The sequence below is a fragment of the Lithobates pipiens genome, unplaced genomic scaffold (genome assembly GCF_037356315.1).
Source record: "Lithobates pipiens isolate NorthernLeopardFrog02 unplaced genomic scaffold, aLitPip1_a1.2 Scaffold_25, whole genome shotgun sequence".
In the NCBI taxonomy this organism is placed as follows: Eukaryota; Metazoa; Chordata; class Amphibia; order Anura; family Ranidae; genus Lithobates; species Lithobates pipiens.
The window spans coordinates 229379389-229393724 of NW_027507787.1; the positions used below are offsets into that span (position 1 = coordinate 229379389).

The window sequence follows — 14336 nt, forward strand, 5'->3', positions numbered from 1 at the left end:
CTATCTCCTAAAGGTTAGTACAAGCTGGGCTAGCAGTATAATAGAACCCTAACAGGGGTTCAACCAATGGTAGGGGAAAGAGCCAGACCCTCTAACAGGGAGGAGAGGGGGACACGGGTTCCATACAACCCCCCAACCACTCACCACTTCCCCACGCTTGCTCAGCTCCCAACTTGTCCACACTGTATTTTGATATAATTTAATATAGTGTCCTCGTGAAAACAGTCAAGCAGTCTGGCCCCATAATAAATATCCACAAGTACTGCTAGGGGGGAGGGGGGGGGGGAAAGATGCTGCTTCATAACGCCCAACCTTACTTATTACTGTTAAAAGTCCTTTTCCACCCCTTCCTCATTTATCCGCATTACCTTTAGCCCATGCCGTTGCTATTAGGCTATTGAAAGGCACCCACCAACTCACAAGTACTTCTCGGAACGAACAAAAACTGGGACCGGGACCTCCGTGATATTCGATTGTGCTTTCGGTCTCCACCAGTGGATCGGAGCGCTCTCTCTTTGCTGTGCCGCTCAAAGGTCTTGCAGTATCCGAAACAGTGGCGGGGCTTCCTTCGGGTATACTCAGCGGCTATGGAGAAACATCGGAAACACTCTGGAGAGCATGGCTCTGTTCGCTGTATCAACGAGTATCAATGAAACCCTCCAAGCCCGTGCGATCCACCGCTCTCTACCCCGCCACACAGTTAGGGGTCTTTGGAGCTCTGTAGGGAAAAAGGGCAGCAACACAGGCACTGGACAGCAGGCTGCTCAGTTCAGGCACTCATTGCAACGCAGGTATCCATCAGTGGGAATAGAAGCAGGTGTAGGGGTGAGACACCCGGGCACACTCACACCCACCCTCCTCCATTCGGCCACACCCCCCCCCCCCCCAACGCGCCAATACTTTACTTGCAATCACGAGTGTGGCTCGGGGTGAATTTTCTTTACCAAAAGTGGTAACCCCCGGGCCACACTCAGGATCGCAGGATCCAGGCAAAGTTACCTACCTTGTCCCCAGGATCCTGCGATGTCTCCCGCTGTGTGTGTGGGCCGTGTCCCCCGCCAGATCTATCACAGTGCCAGGCTCCGTTCCCTCGCAAAGCACAAGGGCGGAGCCCGGCACCAAATTCAAAAAGTGAAAAACACATAAAGCATACAGTCAGGGCAGCCATCAGAAATTGTGGGGCCCCTTACACAGCTTTAGGCCTGGGCCTGCCCCCCCCCCCCCCCCGAGCCTGACCACCAACATTCCCCAGGGTCCCACCCACTGGTCGCCCCATACACTCCCAGCACCACTCACATGTGTATATATAACATGCACATACACACGCACACACGCACACACACAGGCATGTATGCACACACAGGCATGTGTATACACACACACACGACATGTACACACACACACAGGCATGTACACACACATACACACAGACATGTACACACACACACACACACATGTACACACACACAGGCATACACACACACGTACACGCACGTACACATACACACACAGGCATGTACACAGACAGAGGCATGTATACACACACAGAGACATGTACACACAGGCATGTACACACACACACACACGTACACACACACGTACACACACACACACGTACACACAGGCATACACACACACGTACACACACAGACATGTACACACACACAGACATGCGCAGTGCCGCATTGCAAAAAATGGCCTGGTCATTGAGCTGCTAAATCTTTCGGGGCTGAAGTGGTAAAAACGCTCCTAGACGCACACGCGGCAAAACGAAGCATGTAAATGCTGCAAAACAGATGTTTTTAAACATTGGTTGCTATCTGTCAAGTCGAATCATTCAGGAGAGGTTGTAAAAATGTCCCGTGTACATTAAGCTTAACGATCCGAAAATCGACAGATCATTCGTCTAACAAAATTTATCTTCCGATTTTCATATCGTGTGTACGGCCCTTTGGAGTTTGGGTTTTGGCTAAATACTTTCTCTCAGGTTTCACACATTTTTCACAAATGGATCCAATCAGAGAAATGTGAGGAACTTTGTGAATTTTGTGTGACAACAATGACAAAAACAATTCCTTTTTCTTGCTTTCAGTTTCGTTTCTCTGAATCAGTCTTGTGAATCTTTACCTCATTTACTAAGCTGTGGAGCTACTGCACTTGCAGAGTACACAGTCTATTGGCTTTTAGTAAATAAACCCCAATACGTCACCTCCTCACTGCCTGCTGTAAAGTGGTTTTAAAAGCTGAAGTTTTTTTACCTTTGTGCATTCTATGCATGAAGGTATAAAACCTTTAATGTGAAAGGAAAATTAAAAAAAAAACAGCATTTTGGCTTGTACGTGATTGGATGATGGATGTCAGCAGAGCTTCTGCTCATTTACTAAGTTCTGGAGCAACTGTAATTGCAGAGTGCAACTAAGTGGCATCAGTATGGGTGTACGGGGGAGGCAGTGGAGGGGTGTGCGGCTCGCACCCGGGTGACACCTACAGTGGGGTAACGCTGATAGGAGATCTGTACTGAGGGGGGGTCTATACCGAGGGAGGGGGTCTATACAGACGGAGGGAGGTCTATACTGATGAAGGGGGTCTATACTGAGATAGGATTATACACGGAGGGGGGGGTCTGTATTGAGGGAGAGGGGGGTCTGTACATGAGGGAGGGGGGCCTATACTGATAGAAGGGGTCTGTACAGACGGAGAGGGGTCTATACTGATGAAGGGGGTCTATACTGAGATAGGACTATACATGGAGGGGGGTCTGTACTGAGGGGATAATATACTTGGAGGGGGGTCTGTACTGAGAGAGGACTATAATTGGTGGAGGGGGGTCTCTACTGATGGAGGGGGGTCTGTACTGATAGAAGATCTTTACAGATTTACTGAGGGGGGCTCTGTACTAATGGATGGGGATCTATACTGATGATGGGGTCTGTACTGAGGAAAGGGGGTCTATACTGATAGCAGGGTCCTTACTGAGGGGGGTCTGTACTAATAGAGGGGGGGGTCTGTACTGAGAGAGGGGGGACTATACTGGGGGGTTCTGTCCTGAGCGGGGGTCTGTACTGAGGGAGAGGAATCTGTACCAATGGAGAGGGGGTCTGTGCCGGGGGAGGGTTGGTCTATACTGATGGGAGATCTTTACTGAGGGGGAGGTCTATACTGAGCGAGGGGGGTTTGTACTGAGGGAGGGGGATCTATACTTGTGGGGGATCTATACTTGTGGGGGGTCTATACTTGTGGGGGGTCTATACTTGCGGGGGGTTCTATACTGAGGGAGGGGTTCTATACTGATAGAGGGGGTCTTTACTAAGGGGGTCTGTACTGATAAAGGGGGTCTGTACTGAGGGAGGGGGGTCTGTACTGAGGGAGGGGGGTCTATACTGATGAAGGGGGGTCTATACTGAGGGAGGTGGGGCTGTACTGAGGGAGGGGGGCAGGGGAGTAACTATAGGGGGTGCAGCTGTTGCGACCGTAACTGGGCCCTGTGATGCAGGGGGCCCATGCAGCCCCTCTAAATATGGCCAGCAGCAGCATAGGCAGCTAGGGTTGCCAGTGCACCATGCACACGGGTGACTGGAGGTGGAGGGTGACTAGCAGAGCTCCATGCTCGACTATCGCATTGGCTGCTCTTTAGTTGTGCATTCCCCGCATGACCTGTGTCCTGGGACAGCTCCTCAGAGTACTTCTCTCCTGCTCTGTGCATTGCCGCTCACTCCGATGTCTATTCTCCCCAGCCAGAGTCCCGCCCCCCCTGAGTCTGACCCACACTGCACGGCATACTTCTCCCGGGTAAACAAACGTTAAGCACACAGATGCAGTGCAGCCCTATGATAGCCGGCTCCCCGGAGGACAATGCAGGCTTGTCTGCCAGCCCCCCTCCTCCCCCGTCATACACAGATGATGAAAGGTCTTTCTGGGAGATATGCTGATCACCCGTCCAGCAAACTGGATGGAGCCCAGGCCAACATGGATGAGTGCGTGGCCTACAGCTTGGTCATGGTGAGTGAGAGGACCCCATCCCCCACACACCATTACATACCCCCTCCATCTCCCCCTGGGGACAGGGACCCCTTCTCACGTGGGGACAGGGACACCCACCTCCCCTGGGGACAGGGACCCCTTCTCACCTGGGGGCAGTAACTTCATCTGCTCTGGAGAAAAGGACCTCATCTCTTCTTGGGATGGGGACCCCATCCTGCCTAGGGACAGTCCCCCAATGGGGCACCTAAAAATTAAACTACTGATACCAGTGGTGGAACTACGGGGCTCACAAAGGTCATACCTGTGGCCATGCCCTGGAGTTCCACCGCTGGACTCGGAGGGAAGAGCCCTGGCTGGGGTTCAGGGGGGGCCTTCATGGTTTCTTGCATCGGGGCCCTGAAGGTTCTAGTGTCGCCACTGGAGGGGGGTCTATACTTAGTGAAAAGTCTGTATTGAGGGAGGACTATAATTGGTAGAGGGTGGTCTGTAATGAGGGAGGGGGGTCTGTACTTAGTGTAGAGTGGTCTGTACTGAGGGAGGGGGGTCTGTACTTAATGTAGAGTGGTCTGTAATGAGGGGGGGGGGTGTCTGTACTTAGTGTAGAGTGGTCTGTAATGAGGGAGGGGGGTCTGTACTTAGTGTAGAGTGGTCTGTAATGAGGGAGGGGGTCTGTACTTAGTGTAGAGTGGTCTGTACTGAGGGACAACTATAGTTGGTGGAGGGGGTGTGACATCATGTTTTACCACATCGGGTGACACCAACCCTAGTGACGTCACTGGCGCAACTGCACTTTGTAAAGTGAACAGTCTCTTTGCCTTTAGTAAATCATCCCTAATGATCACTGCTGATGGTTACAGATGCTGGCAGTTATTGCATGAAAGATATCTGTCCGGCTGGTTGTACAGAAATCGATTAGTTCTGCCTGCCCATAGATGGATCGGAATTCAGCCAGATCCTTCTGGCAGGATCACCAAGTGAAAATAAAGGAGTAAGGGGTTGATTTACTAAAGACTGTGCACTTTGTAAGGTGCAGTTGCACTTTTCAATTGCAATTGCTCCAAAGCTTAGTAAATGAGGTAAAGATTTACTTTGCAAAGAATACCCAATCATGTGCAAGCAGAATTTAGAAAACAGCGTTTTGCTTGCATACGATTGGATGATCATATCATTTGTTAAGCTCTGGAGCAACTGCTCTTGCACAGTCTATTTGCCATTAGTAAATCAACCCCTAAAAGTCTAAAAAAGGAAACGAATGCAGCCATCACATCTACGAGTCCATTCACACAGGGGCAACACGACTTCCAGCAAGACTTTGGGAGGCAACTTGGACACGACTTGAGTATAAATCACAGCGCGACTTGGGGCAACTTACTTGAAGTTGCCTCCAGGACATGGGACTTTTCCAGTGGCCAATCACATAATAATCAGCTCTGTGGGAGGGAGGGGTTTGCCTAGAAAATGATTTTTACTTCCTGGAAAGTTGCTTCAGTTATGACAGGGGATCCGACTTGTAGGCAACTTCCATTGAAATCAATGGGTACAAGTCACCTAGAAGTCGGATTGAAGTAGTACAGGAACCTTTTCTGAAGTCGGAGCGACTGCAGTAGTGTGCATTAGGACGGCTCTCATTCACTTACATTGATTTTATCATGTTGCACGATTTAAGGCGACTTGGGACGACTTCAAGTCCGATCCAAAGTTGCCGCTGTGTGAATGGACTCTAAGGATCGGTAAACAATATAACAATATAACAATATGTGGTATGGTATAACAATATATTAACACATTTTTTCTTGGGATTAGATATGCTTTAAATAGTTTCTGAGGGTTACAGACAGGGGCGGACTGACCATTCGGGCACTCGGGCACTGCCAGAGGGCCCCATTCCACTAAGGGGCCTCATCAGGGTTGCCACCCTCAATAAAACCAGGGTAGTATGTAAAAAATCTGTGTTTTTTTAAAAAAAATCCCAAGATTATAGCTGCCCCGCCTCTCCAGTACCTTTTCAGTGTGTGTATGTGTATTCTGTTTGTGTATACTGTGTGTGTATATTGTGTGTCTGTGTGTATACTGTATATGTATACTGATTGTGTATATTGTGTGTGTGTGTGTGTGTGTATACTGTATGTGTGTGTGTATACTGTGTGGTCCCATAATCTACTATTGCCTGGGGGCCCTATAATCTCCTATTGCCCAGGGGCCCCATAATCTCCTATTGCCCAGGGGCCCCATGAGTTGTCAGTCCGCCCCTGGTTACAGAATCTCTGGGCAACTACCTTGGACCTGTGGCAAAAAGTGACTCTTTCACAGAAAGAAAAAACTATTAATGAAGAAAAGGCCAAATAAAATGACAGCAACAGAACACAAATAATGATCAAATACACACATAGGGGAAAAAAATTAAATATAAACAACACTACATTGAAATCATCTAAACTACCCTGACTAGGTTGTCTTAAACCCCATACACATGATTGGACTTTTTAAAAAAAAAAAATGCAAATTAGCTGTTTTAAGGTAACATCCGACCGTGTGTGCACTCCATTGGACAAACTTTTTCGGTTTTCATCAGAAAAATGTTGGCTGTGCGAACGGACAAACTTGGCGGCAACAAAAGTCCGACATCGGCTAGTCCGATTGTGTGTACACAAAACCATCGGACTTTTGTACAAAGCACAAACACGCATGCTTAGAACCAATGCAAAAGATCAGACAACAATACAGAAGTTGATCAAAGGGTGGCGCCAGAGAATTGAACGTCCTCTTTTGAAGTGTCGTCAGTATGTTGAAACGTCACTACGTTCGTGTTTATTGCCTAAGAAGTCTGGCCAACACTCTTGGTACAGAAATCCACAGGAAAGTATGTGCAAAGTGCAATCGTGTGTCTGAGGCTTTAGTCTGCACAATGAATGTGAGCATATGTATATCCAGGGTAGGGACTAAGGGAGGAGCTTCTCCACTATGTACAGTGTGTGTTTCCTCCTCTCTACAGCACTTGTACAGAACACTTGGAGGATACACATCCAGCCTAAGATGGAGTTTGCAAATCACAGTGGAGAGCCCAAGGACAAGGCATTAGAAGAGGGTAAGAGTCTCCTTTTCCTCGCACTCAGAGCAATAATAGTCACAGCTCCTCTAAGACACATCACCATTACTCGGCACCAAGCTGAAGCTGTTTCTACTGAACAATATCTCAAAAGAAACCGAGCAATTACTCTAAAATATGGACAAAGTCTGCAAGATTTTAACTGAAAGTGCTGCTTTCTTTTTACATTTAGTGTTATTATTTACATTTATGTTTTTCTTTCCCTTTTATAAAACAAAAATACATCTTTTTATTTTTTTCTGAATTATTATTATTATTTTTTTATACTTATTTATCAATGCAGTTTTTTTATTTATTTATTTTTGTTCTTTTTTTGTATTTGTGTTTTTTTTTCCTTTTCTTTTCTGTGTATGTGATCAGTGTGTGCTCTGTTAGATACTTTCCAACTTTCTGAATTTGGAAAGAGGGGCACCTACTAGAAAACATGATATAAAACAAAGGACACGCTCTTCACACACAGAGAATTAATATGCTAAAATGATCAGTTAAACTGACAAGACCTTTTCTTTTACCACGATTATTCCATTCCTTTATTGTGTCTTTTGAAATCACAAATGCAACAATGTAGCGAATGGATGTAGGGAGGTTTAGCAGTGCAAAACTCTTTTTGATAAATCCTGTGTTTATTTTTTTATTTTTTTCATGCAGATATAAAAGTCAGACCAAAATGAGAGACAGGAAAGAGGGATAGAAAGACTGTCCCTTCATGTTGTTGCTACAAATTTTGTATTTTATGTAATATATATATATATATATATATATATATATATATATATATATATATATATAGAAAAAGTTATACAAACAATTCGTCAATATATATGAGAATATCAGTATAAAAACAGCGCTTTTTTAAAAAGAGTCCTTTATAGAAGTCGTAATATACGAAAAAATCACTAGACAGTTCCAAATGTCCAGATAAAGTGCCTATAGTGATCTAATCAGCGTTGTAAGGTGATCAAAGTACTGCCAAACTTTCTTCCACCATAAACCGGGAGTGCTTCACCACATGCGATGCATACCCCCCTCGGGGGTTAAACTCACCAGACACTGCTGATAAGGTAAGCCTTAAGGAGTAGTCACTTCATTGGATATAATAATATTCATATATATCCCCCTTTAGCGTTGAAGTCCCAAACAGTCCTCCAAGTTTATCATAAAAATGAAACAGAGTGTATACATAGCATAATACTGGTTTGAGAAAAGAAGGAACAAAACAACGCGTAGACATCTACTGCTGCCAAGTTTTTTTTGTCGAGTCTAGGGAATGAGTAACCAGCGATACCATATGGTATACAATTATGTTGTGTCTTCAGCCCTATAACTGCAAGAGGCAAGTAATACAAAAATATGTCATATACCTGTTCACAAAATTTAAAGCTGCACAAAAACTTTACGGCAACTCCTCTTACATGGGAAAAACATAAAATAAATAAAATAATGTAGCGTATACATTTGCTACACAACTCATATTATAATTGAATATTATTAAAAATGACTTTTCCTTTTCAATCTGCAGCTCTCTCATTTTCTTTAAAATTCAATATGACAACCTGGAGGTGTTCTAAAGTGGAAAGTGGCAGGGTCTGCATCCCTTTAGACATGTTTCTATTGGGAGTATCTCACCAAACATGGCATTTTTGTTGTAGGGGATGCCTGAAATCTGACTTGTATCTTAGTGTAGACTTCTAGGAAAATCAGAGAGCCAATCACACAAGCAGGAAATTACGTTTTTTTTTGGGGGGGGGGGGGCGTTCTGTATACCAATGGTTTCATTGCAGACTATTGAATTCAAATATGTCTGTCAATTCTATGCATAGAATGAAGCTGCACAATTGTCATATTCAAACTTTTTGGCAGCATTCACACACGTACACACGGTCGGAAATTTAGATGGAAAAGGATTATTTTGTCGGAAAATCCGATCGTGTGTGGGCTCTATCGGACTTTTTCCGTCGGAAATTCCAACGGAAAAAATTTGAGAGCAGGATCTCAAATTTTCTGACAACAAAATCCGATTGGACTTTTTCCGATCGTTTGTAGAGAATTCCGATTGGGCAAAGTGCCACGTATGCTCAGATTAAATTACGAAACCAAAGCTATCGGCTACTAGCCGCAACATAGTTCCGTCGTAACGAAAAAGGATATCATCACGAACGATCAGATTTTCCGACAACGTTGTCCAACCGTGTGTATGCAAAACCACTTTCAGACAAAATCTGTCAAAAAATCTGATGTATTTTGTGGTCGGAATGTCTGACCGTGTGTACGGGGTATTAGGGTTTATTGGCAGGTAGGTATACTGGGCAAAGCTGGAAAGGTTAGCCAGGAAAACATGGAAAGGATCCCCAACTGCTAGTTTTAAATAATATAACATTTCCTATTCTATATCCATGTTAACAAATATATATATTTTCAAATATTATTCAGTTCAGACTATAAAAAAGAAGGAAACTTTACACAAAACCGCACATTGCCTTTAATGAGATGGACTTTGGCTTTCAACACAGTTTAATGCTGAAACAGTTAAAGTAGATCTATATTTACTTCTGCTCCACAAATGCAAATTTTTGAATAAGCAACAGCCTTGGCAATAGAACAAACTTAACTGGTTTGCAACATGAAACCAAACAGGAGCCAATGCCTAATATGCCTATTATGAGAAACAACCACAGTAGGAGGAGTAGGTGGTGCTCCCACCACAACCTTCTTTATGTGACCCCTAGGTGTCAAACACGCCTTTGCACTTATTGCCAATATGCCTATAAAGGATTATTGATTATTGGACTTTTTTTTCGCATTCATTTATTTTTAGATTTTTTCACATATTGGATTATCACTGGAAAGTTTGTATTTTGGTATATTATTTATTATTGCAGTATCATCATTTTAGTTTCCATACTGTTTTTTTTATTTTTTTACTGTTTTTTTTTTTTTGCATTATTATTTTTTCATATTCTTTATTGGTATTATCACTGGAAAGTTGTATATATATTAGTATTGCAGCGTTGTCACACTTATATTTTTATTGTCTTTTTGTGGGAGCGCACTCGTGACAGCTGCAGTAAAATTTGAATCACAATATATTTGTCGCTATTTTATATAAATAAAAAAACGTTGTTTATTAGCGCGCCAATACTTTACTTACTTGGTGAATTTTCATTACCAAAAGCGGTAACCCCCGAGCCACACTCGGGATCGCAGGATCCAGGCAAAGTTACCTACCTTGTTTCCAGGATCCTGCGATGTCTCCCACTGTGTGTGCGGGCCGTGTCCCCCGCCAGATCTATCACAGTGCCGGGCTCCGTTCCCTCACATAGCACAAGGGCAGAGCCCGGCACCAAATTCAAAAAGTGAAAAACACATAATGCATACAGTCAGGGCAGCCATCAGAAATTGTGGAGCCCCCCCCCCCCAGCCTGACCACCAACATTCCCCAGGGTCCCGCTCACTGGTCACCCTATACACTCCCAGCACCACTCACATGTGTATATATGACATGCACACACACACACACAGGCAAGTATACACACACACACACACACAGACATGTACACACACTCAGAGGCATGTACACACACAGACATGTACACACACTCAGAGGCATGTACACACACAAGACATGTACACGCACAGAGACATGTATACACACACACACGTACACACAGAGGCATGTACACACACTCACACACATGTACACACACACATATACACACACAGACACGTACACACACACAGACATGTACACACAGAGGCATGTACACACACACAGAGGCATATACAAACACACAGGCATGTACACACACACAGAGGCATACACAAACACACAGGCATGTACACACACACAGAGGCATATACAAACACACAGGCATGTACACACACACACATGTACACACACATGTACACAGACATGTACATACACACACACACACACACATGTACACACACGCACGCACATGTACACAGACATGTACATACACACACAGACATGTGTACACACACACATACACACACACATGTACACACACAGACACACAGACACACACACACACACACACACACACACACAGACACACAGACATGTATTTGAATGGGGTAGTGCTGCGCAATAAGAAAGGGAAGGGAAAGCAATAAGGAGGAGAAAATGGTGAGATTAAAGAAGGGGGAGGGGAAGGAGGAAGGGGGAGGGAAAAAAAGGGGGAGTGTATATACAAATAAAAAATTCAGGCTACAGTTTTTTTGAACATTGCCCAGTGAGTCTTCCATAATTGCTGTTGTGTTAGCCTGTTAGGCCCTGACTGTTCACATTTAGCGATTTGGGATAGTGGGCAGAAACGGTGTGATTCTGTGCGCAATTCCAGATCACACTGCAATGTTGGCAAAACGCAGCAAATGTGTTTGTGTTCTATTCAATTTTAGTGGCACCAAAACGCTGTGTGGTTTTGGATGCTTGTTGTGCGATAAATCGCTCAACAATCACAGCAAAAAGACACGAGATTGTGGTGCCAGTGAAACAAAACGGAACACAAACACATGGGCTGCGTTTTGCCAGCATGCAATGTGATTTGGAATCGGGGCACAGTGGTGGCCAGAATCACAGCAATATTCTGCCCACGATCCCAAATTGCTGTGAACAGTCAGGATCTAACAGGCTAATACAACAGCAGTATGGAAGACTAAGTCCAGAGCCTCATTACCCAACTTTGCCAGCAGTTGCCACAATCTCAGATACCAGTAGAATGACTGGAAGAAATTCTGCAGCACTGCAGTTTTAAGCTAGCCTGACTGAGGAGGACACAAGGGAAAGAGGGACACACCTGGTGACCCGGGGTGGACTAGGTGGGTCAATGGACAGCAGCAGCACTTCAAAACACCATCCACATCCATGTCCACGTGGCAGTCTGGCATCTAACAGCACCCTTGAGGGTCCAGCTCCTCACCCAAGTGGCACTCTAAGGGGGGAAGCAGTACTGCAAGGAGACGGAACCAATGGAAATAGAGAGGACCGGTGGGCAGGTAGGCGCTGGCCACTCCCACTCTGCTCAGTGCCACCTCCTGTCCTGGTGGCTGCGGCTGGACAAGTCAAGAAGACATGATCTCATATAAAGGAGCCTGGAGGCACCGAGGTGCAGAGGCAGAGCAGCGAGATCCAGGGCCCTCTTTAAAATGAAATGGGCCCTGGGAAAACATTTTCAAAATCAGTTTACTGCGGCAGATCAGGCAGCAATTGTAATTGGTTGCCAGAGGTTACAACACGTTACTGATCACTGATTAGTTGCTAGAGGTTATAGCACATAATTTCTGCTTGTTGATTGGTTGCTAGAAGTTACTGCACATTATTACTGCTCACTGATTGGTAGCTATAGATTACTGCTTATCATTACTGCTCACTGATTGGTTGCTAGAGATTACAGCAGTGTGACAAATTACCAGCCCTCCTTGGATATAGTTGAAAAACAAATTCTGTTAAGCATGCCGGGAGAGTAGTGGGTATGACCAGATTGGGTATAGGAATGGCCTAAGCCCCGTTCACATTAGAGCAACTTGTGTGATTTGACCTGTCAAATCGCATGACAAGTCACACCCTATTGCTGGCAATGGCCAGTTTCAAATGCTGCACTCATTTGAAAAAGTAGTTCCTGCAACTACTTATGGTTATTTAAGGTGCGACTTGCATAGACATCTGTGCATGAAGCCGCACAGATGTCTTCCAAGTCACACCTGTGGCTTTGAATTTGTGCAATTTCAGATGAAGTTGCTCAATTTTAAAGCCGCAGTCAATGTGAACGGGGAGTCAGGGGATGATTAAAGAGAGCCACCCCTTGATGACCTACCTCTATATGAACATAGCAGCTGCATTGTTGACTACACATTGCCGTGATATCGATGCTTAGCTTCACAGTGCCGCAACGCGACATGTCAAGTTTCACAGGCGGCATCACCATTAAACTTGCCCATTGATGTCGCAGTCGCCACAGCCACAAGTCAAATGCACAGATAATCAGACTGCAGCTGAGACTACAGGAAATGACCAGAGACTGCGGATGCGACAACAGGAAATGACCAGAGACTGCGCATGCGACTACAGGTAATGACCAGAGACTGCGGATGCGACTACAGGAAATGACCAGAGACTGCAGATGTGACAACAGGAAATGACCAGAGACTGTGGATGCGACAACAGGAAATGACCAGAGACTGCGGATGCGACTATAGGAAATGACCAGAGACTGCAGCTGTGACTACAGGAAATGACCAGAGACTGTGGATGCGACTACAGGAAATGACCAGAGACTGCGGATGTGAAAACAGGAAATGACCAGAGACTGTGGATGCGACAACAGGAAATGACCAGAGACTGCGGATGTGACAACAGGAAATGACCAGAGACTGCGGATGTGACAACAGGAAATGACCAGAGACTGCGGATGTGACAACAGGAAATGACCAGAGACTGCGGATGCGACAACAGGAAATTACAAGAGACTGCGGATGCGACTACAGGAAATGACCAGAGACTGCAGCTGTGACTACAGGAAATGACCAGAGACTGCGGATGCGACTACAGGAAATGACCAGAGACTGCGGATGTGAAAACAGGAAATGACCAGAGACTGTGGATGCGACAACAGGAAATGACCAGAGACTGCGGATGTGACAACAGGAAATGACCAGAGACTGCAGATGCGACAACAGGAAATTACCAGAGACTGCGGATGCGACTACAGGGAATGACCAGAGACTGCGGATGTCTGACTACAGGGAATGACCAGAGACTGCGGATGTCTGACTACAGGGAATGACCAGAGACTGCGGATGTCTGACTACAGGGAATGACCAGAGACTGCGGATGTCTGACTACAGGGAATGACCAGAGACTGTGGATGCGACTACAGAAGATAACCAGAGACTGCGGAATGCGACTACAGGAAATGACCAGAGACTGTGGATGCGACTACAAGTCAAATGCACAGATAATCGGACTGCAGACGGACTACAGGAAATGACCAGAGACTGCAGCTGTGACTACAGGAAATTACCAGAGACTGCGGATGCGACTACAAGAAAAGACCAGAGACTGCGGATGCGACTACAGGAAATGGAAATGCATGTATTGTATGTCTCTGCTCTGCTAGTCTACAGATCAGAATGTATATAGAAGGGCTCCTGCGCTCTATGGCAAAAAAATTTGGGAAAGAAGCAAAGAATATGTTCTAATCGGAGCAGCAAACACTTTTTGAGTGAACTC

At 45.4% G+C, this 14336-nt stretch overlaps 1 protein-coding gene across 1 annotated transcript in view; it reads left to right on the forward strand.

Moving 5' to 3' along the window:
• Positions 1-3981: 3981 nt before the first annotated feature.
• LOC143930938 (C-type lectin domain family 2 member H-like) overlaps positions 3982-14336 on the forward strand; it is a 53390-nt gene continuing 43035 nt past the window's right edge. The window contains exons 1-2 of the mRNA XM_077455629.1: positions 3982-3999; positions 6974-7066. Of these exons, the coding sequence (XP_077311755.1) occupies positions 7015-7066 (52 nt within the window). The 5' untranslated portion in view covers positions 3982-3999; positions 6974-7014. The remainder of the gene's footprint in view (positions 4000-6973; positions 7067-14336) is intronic.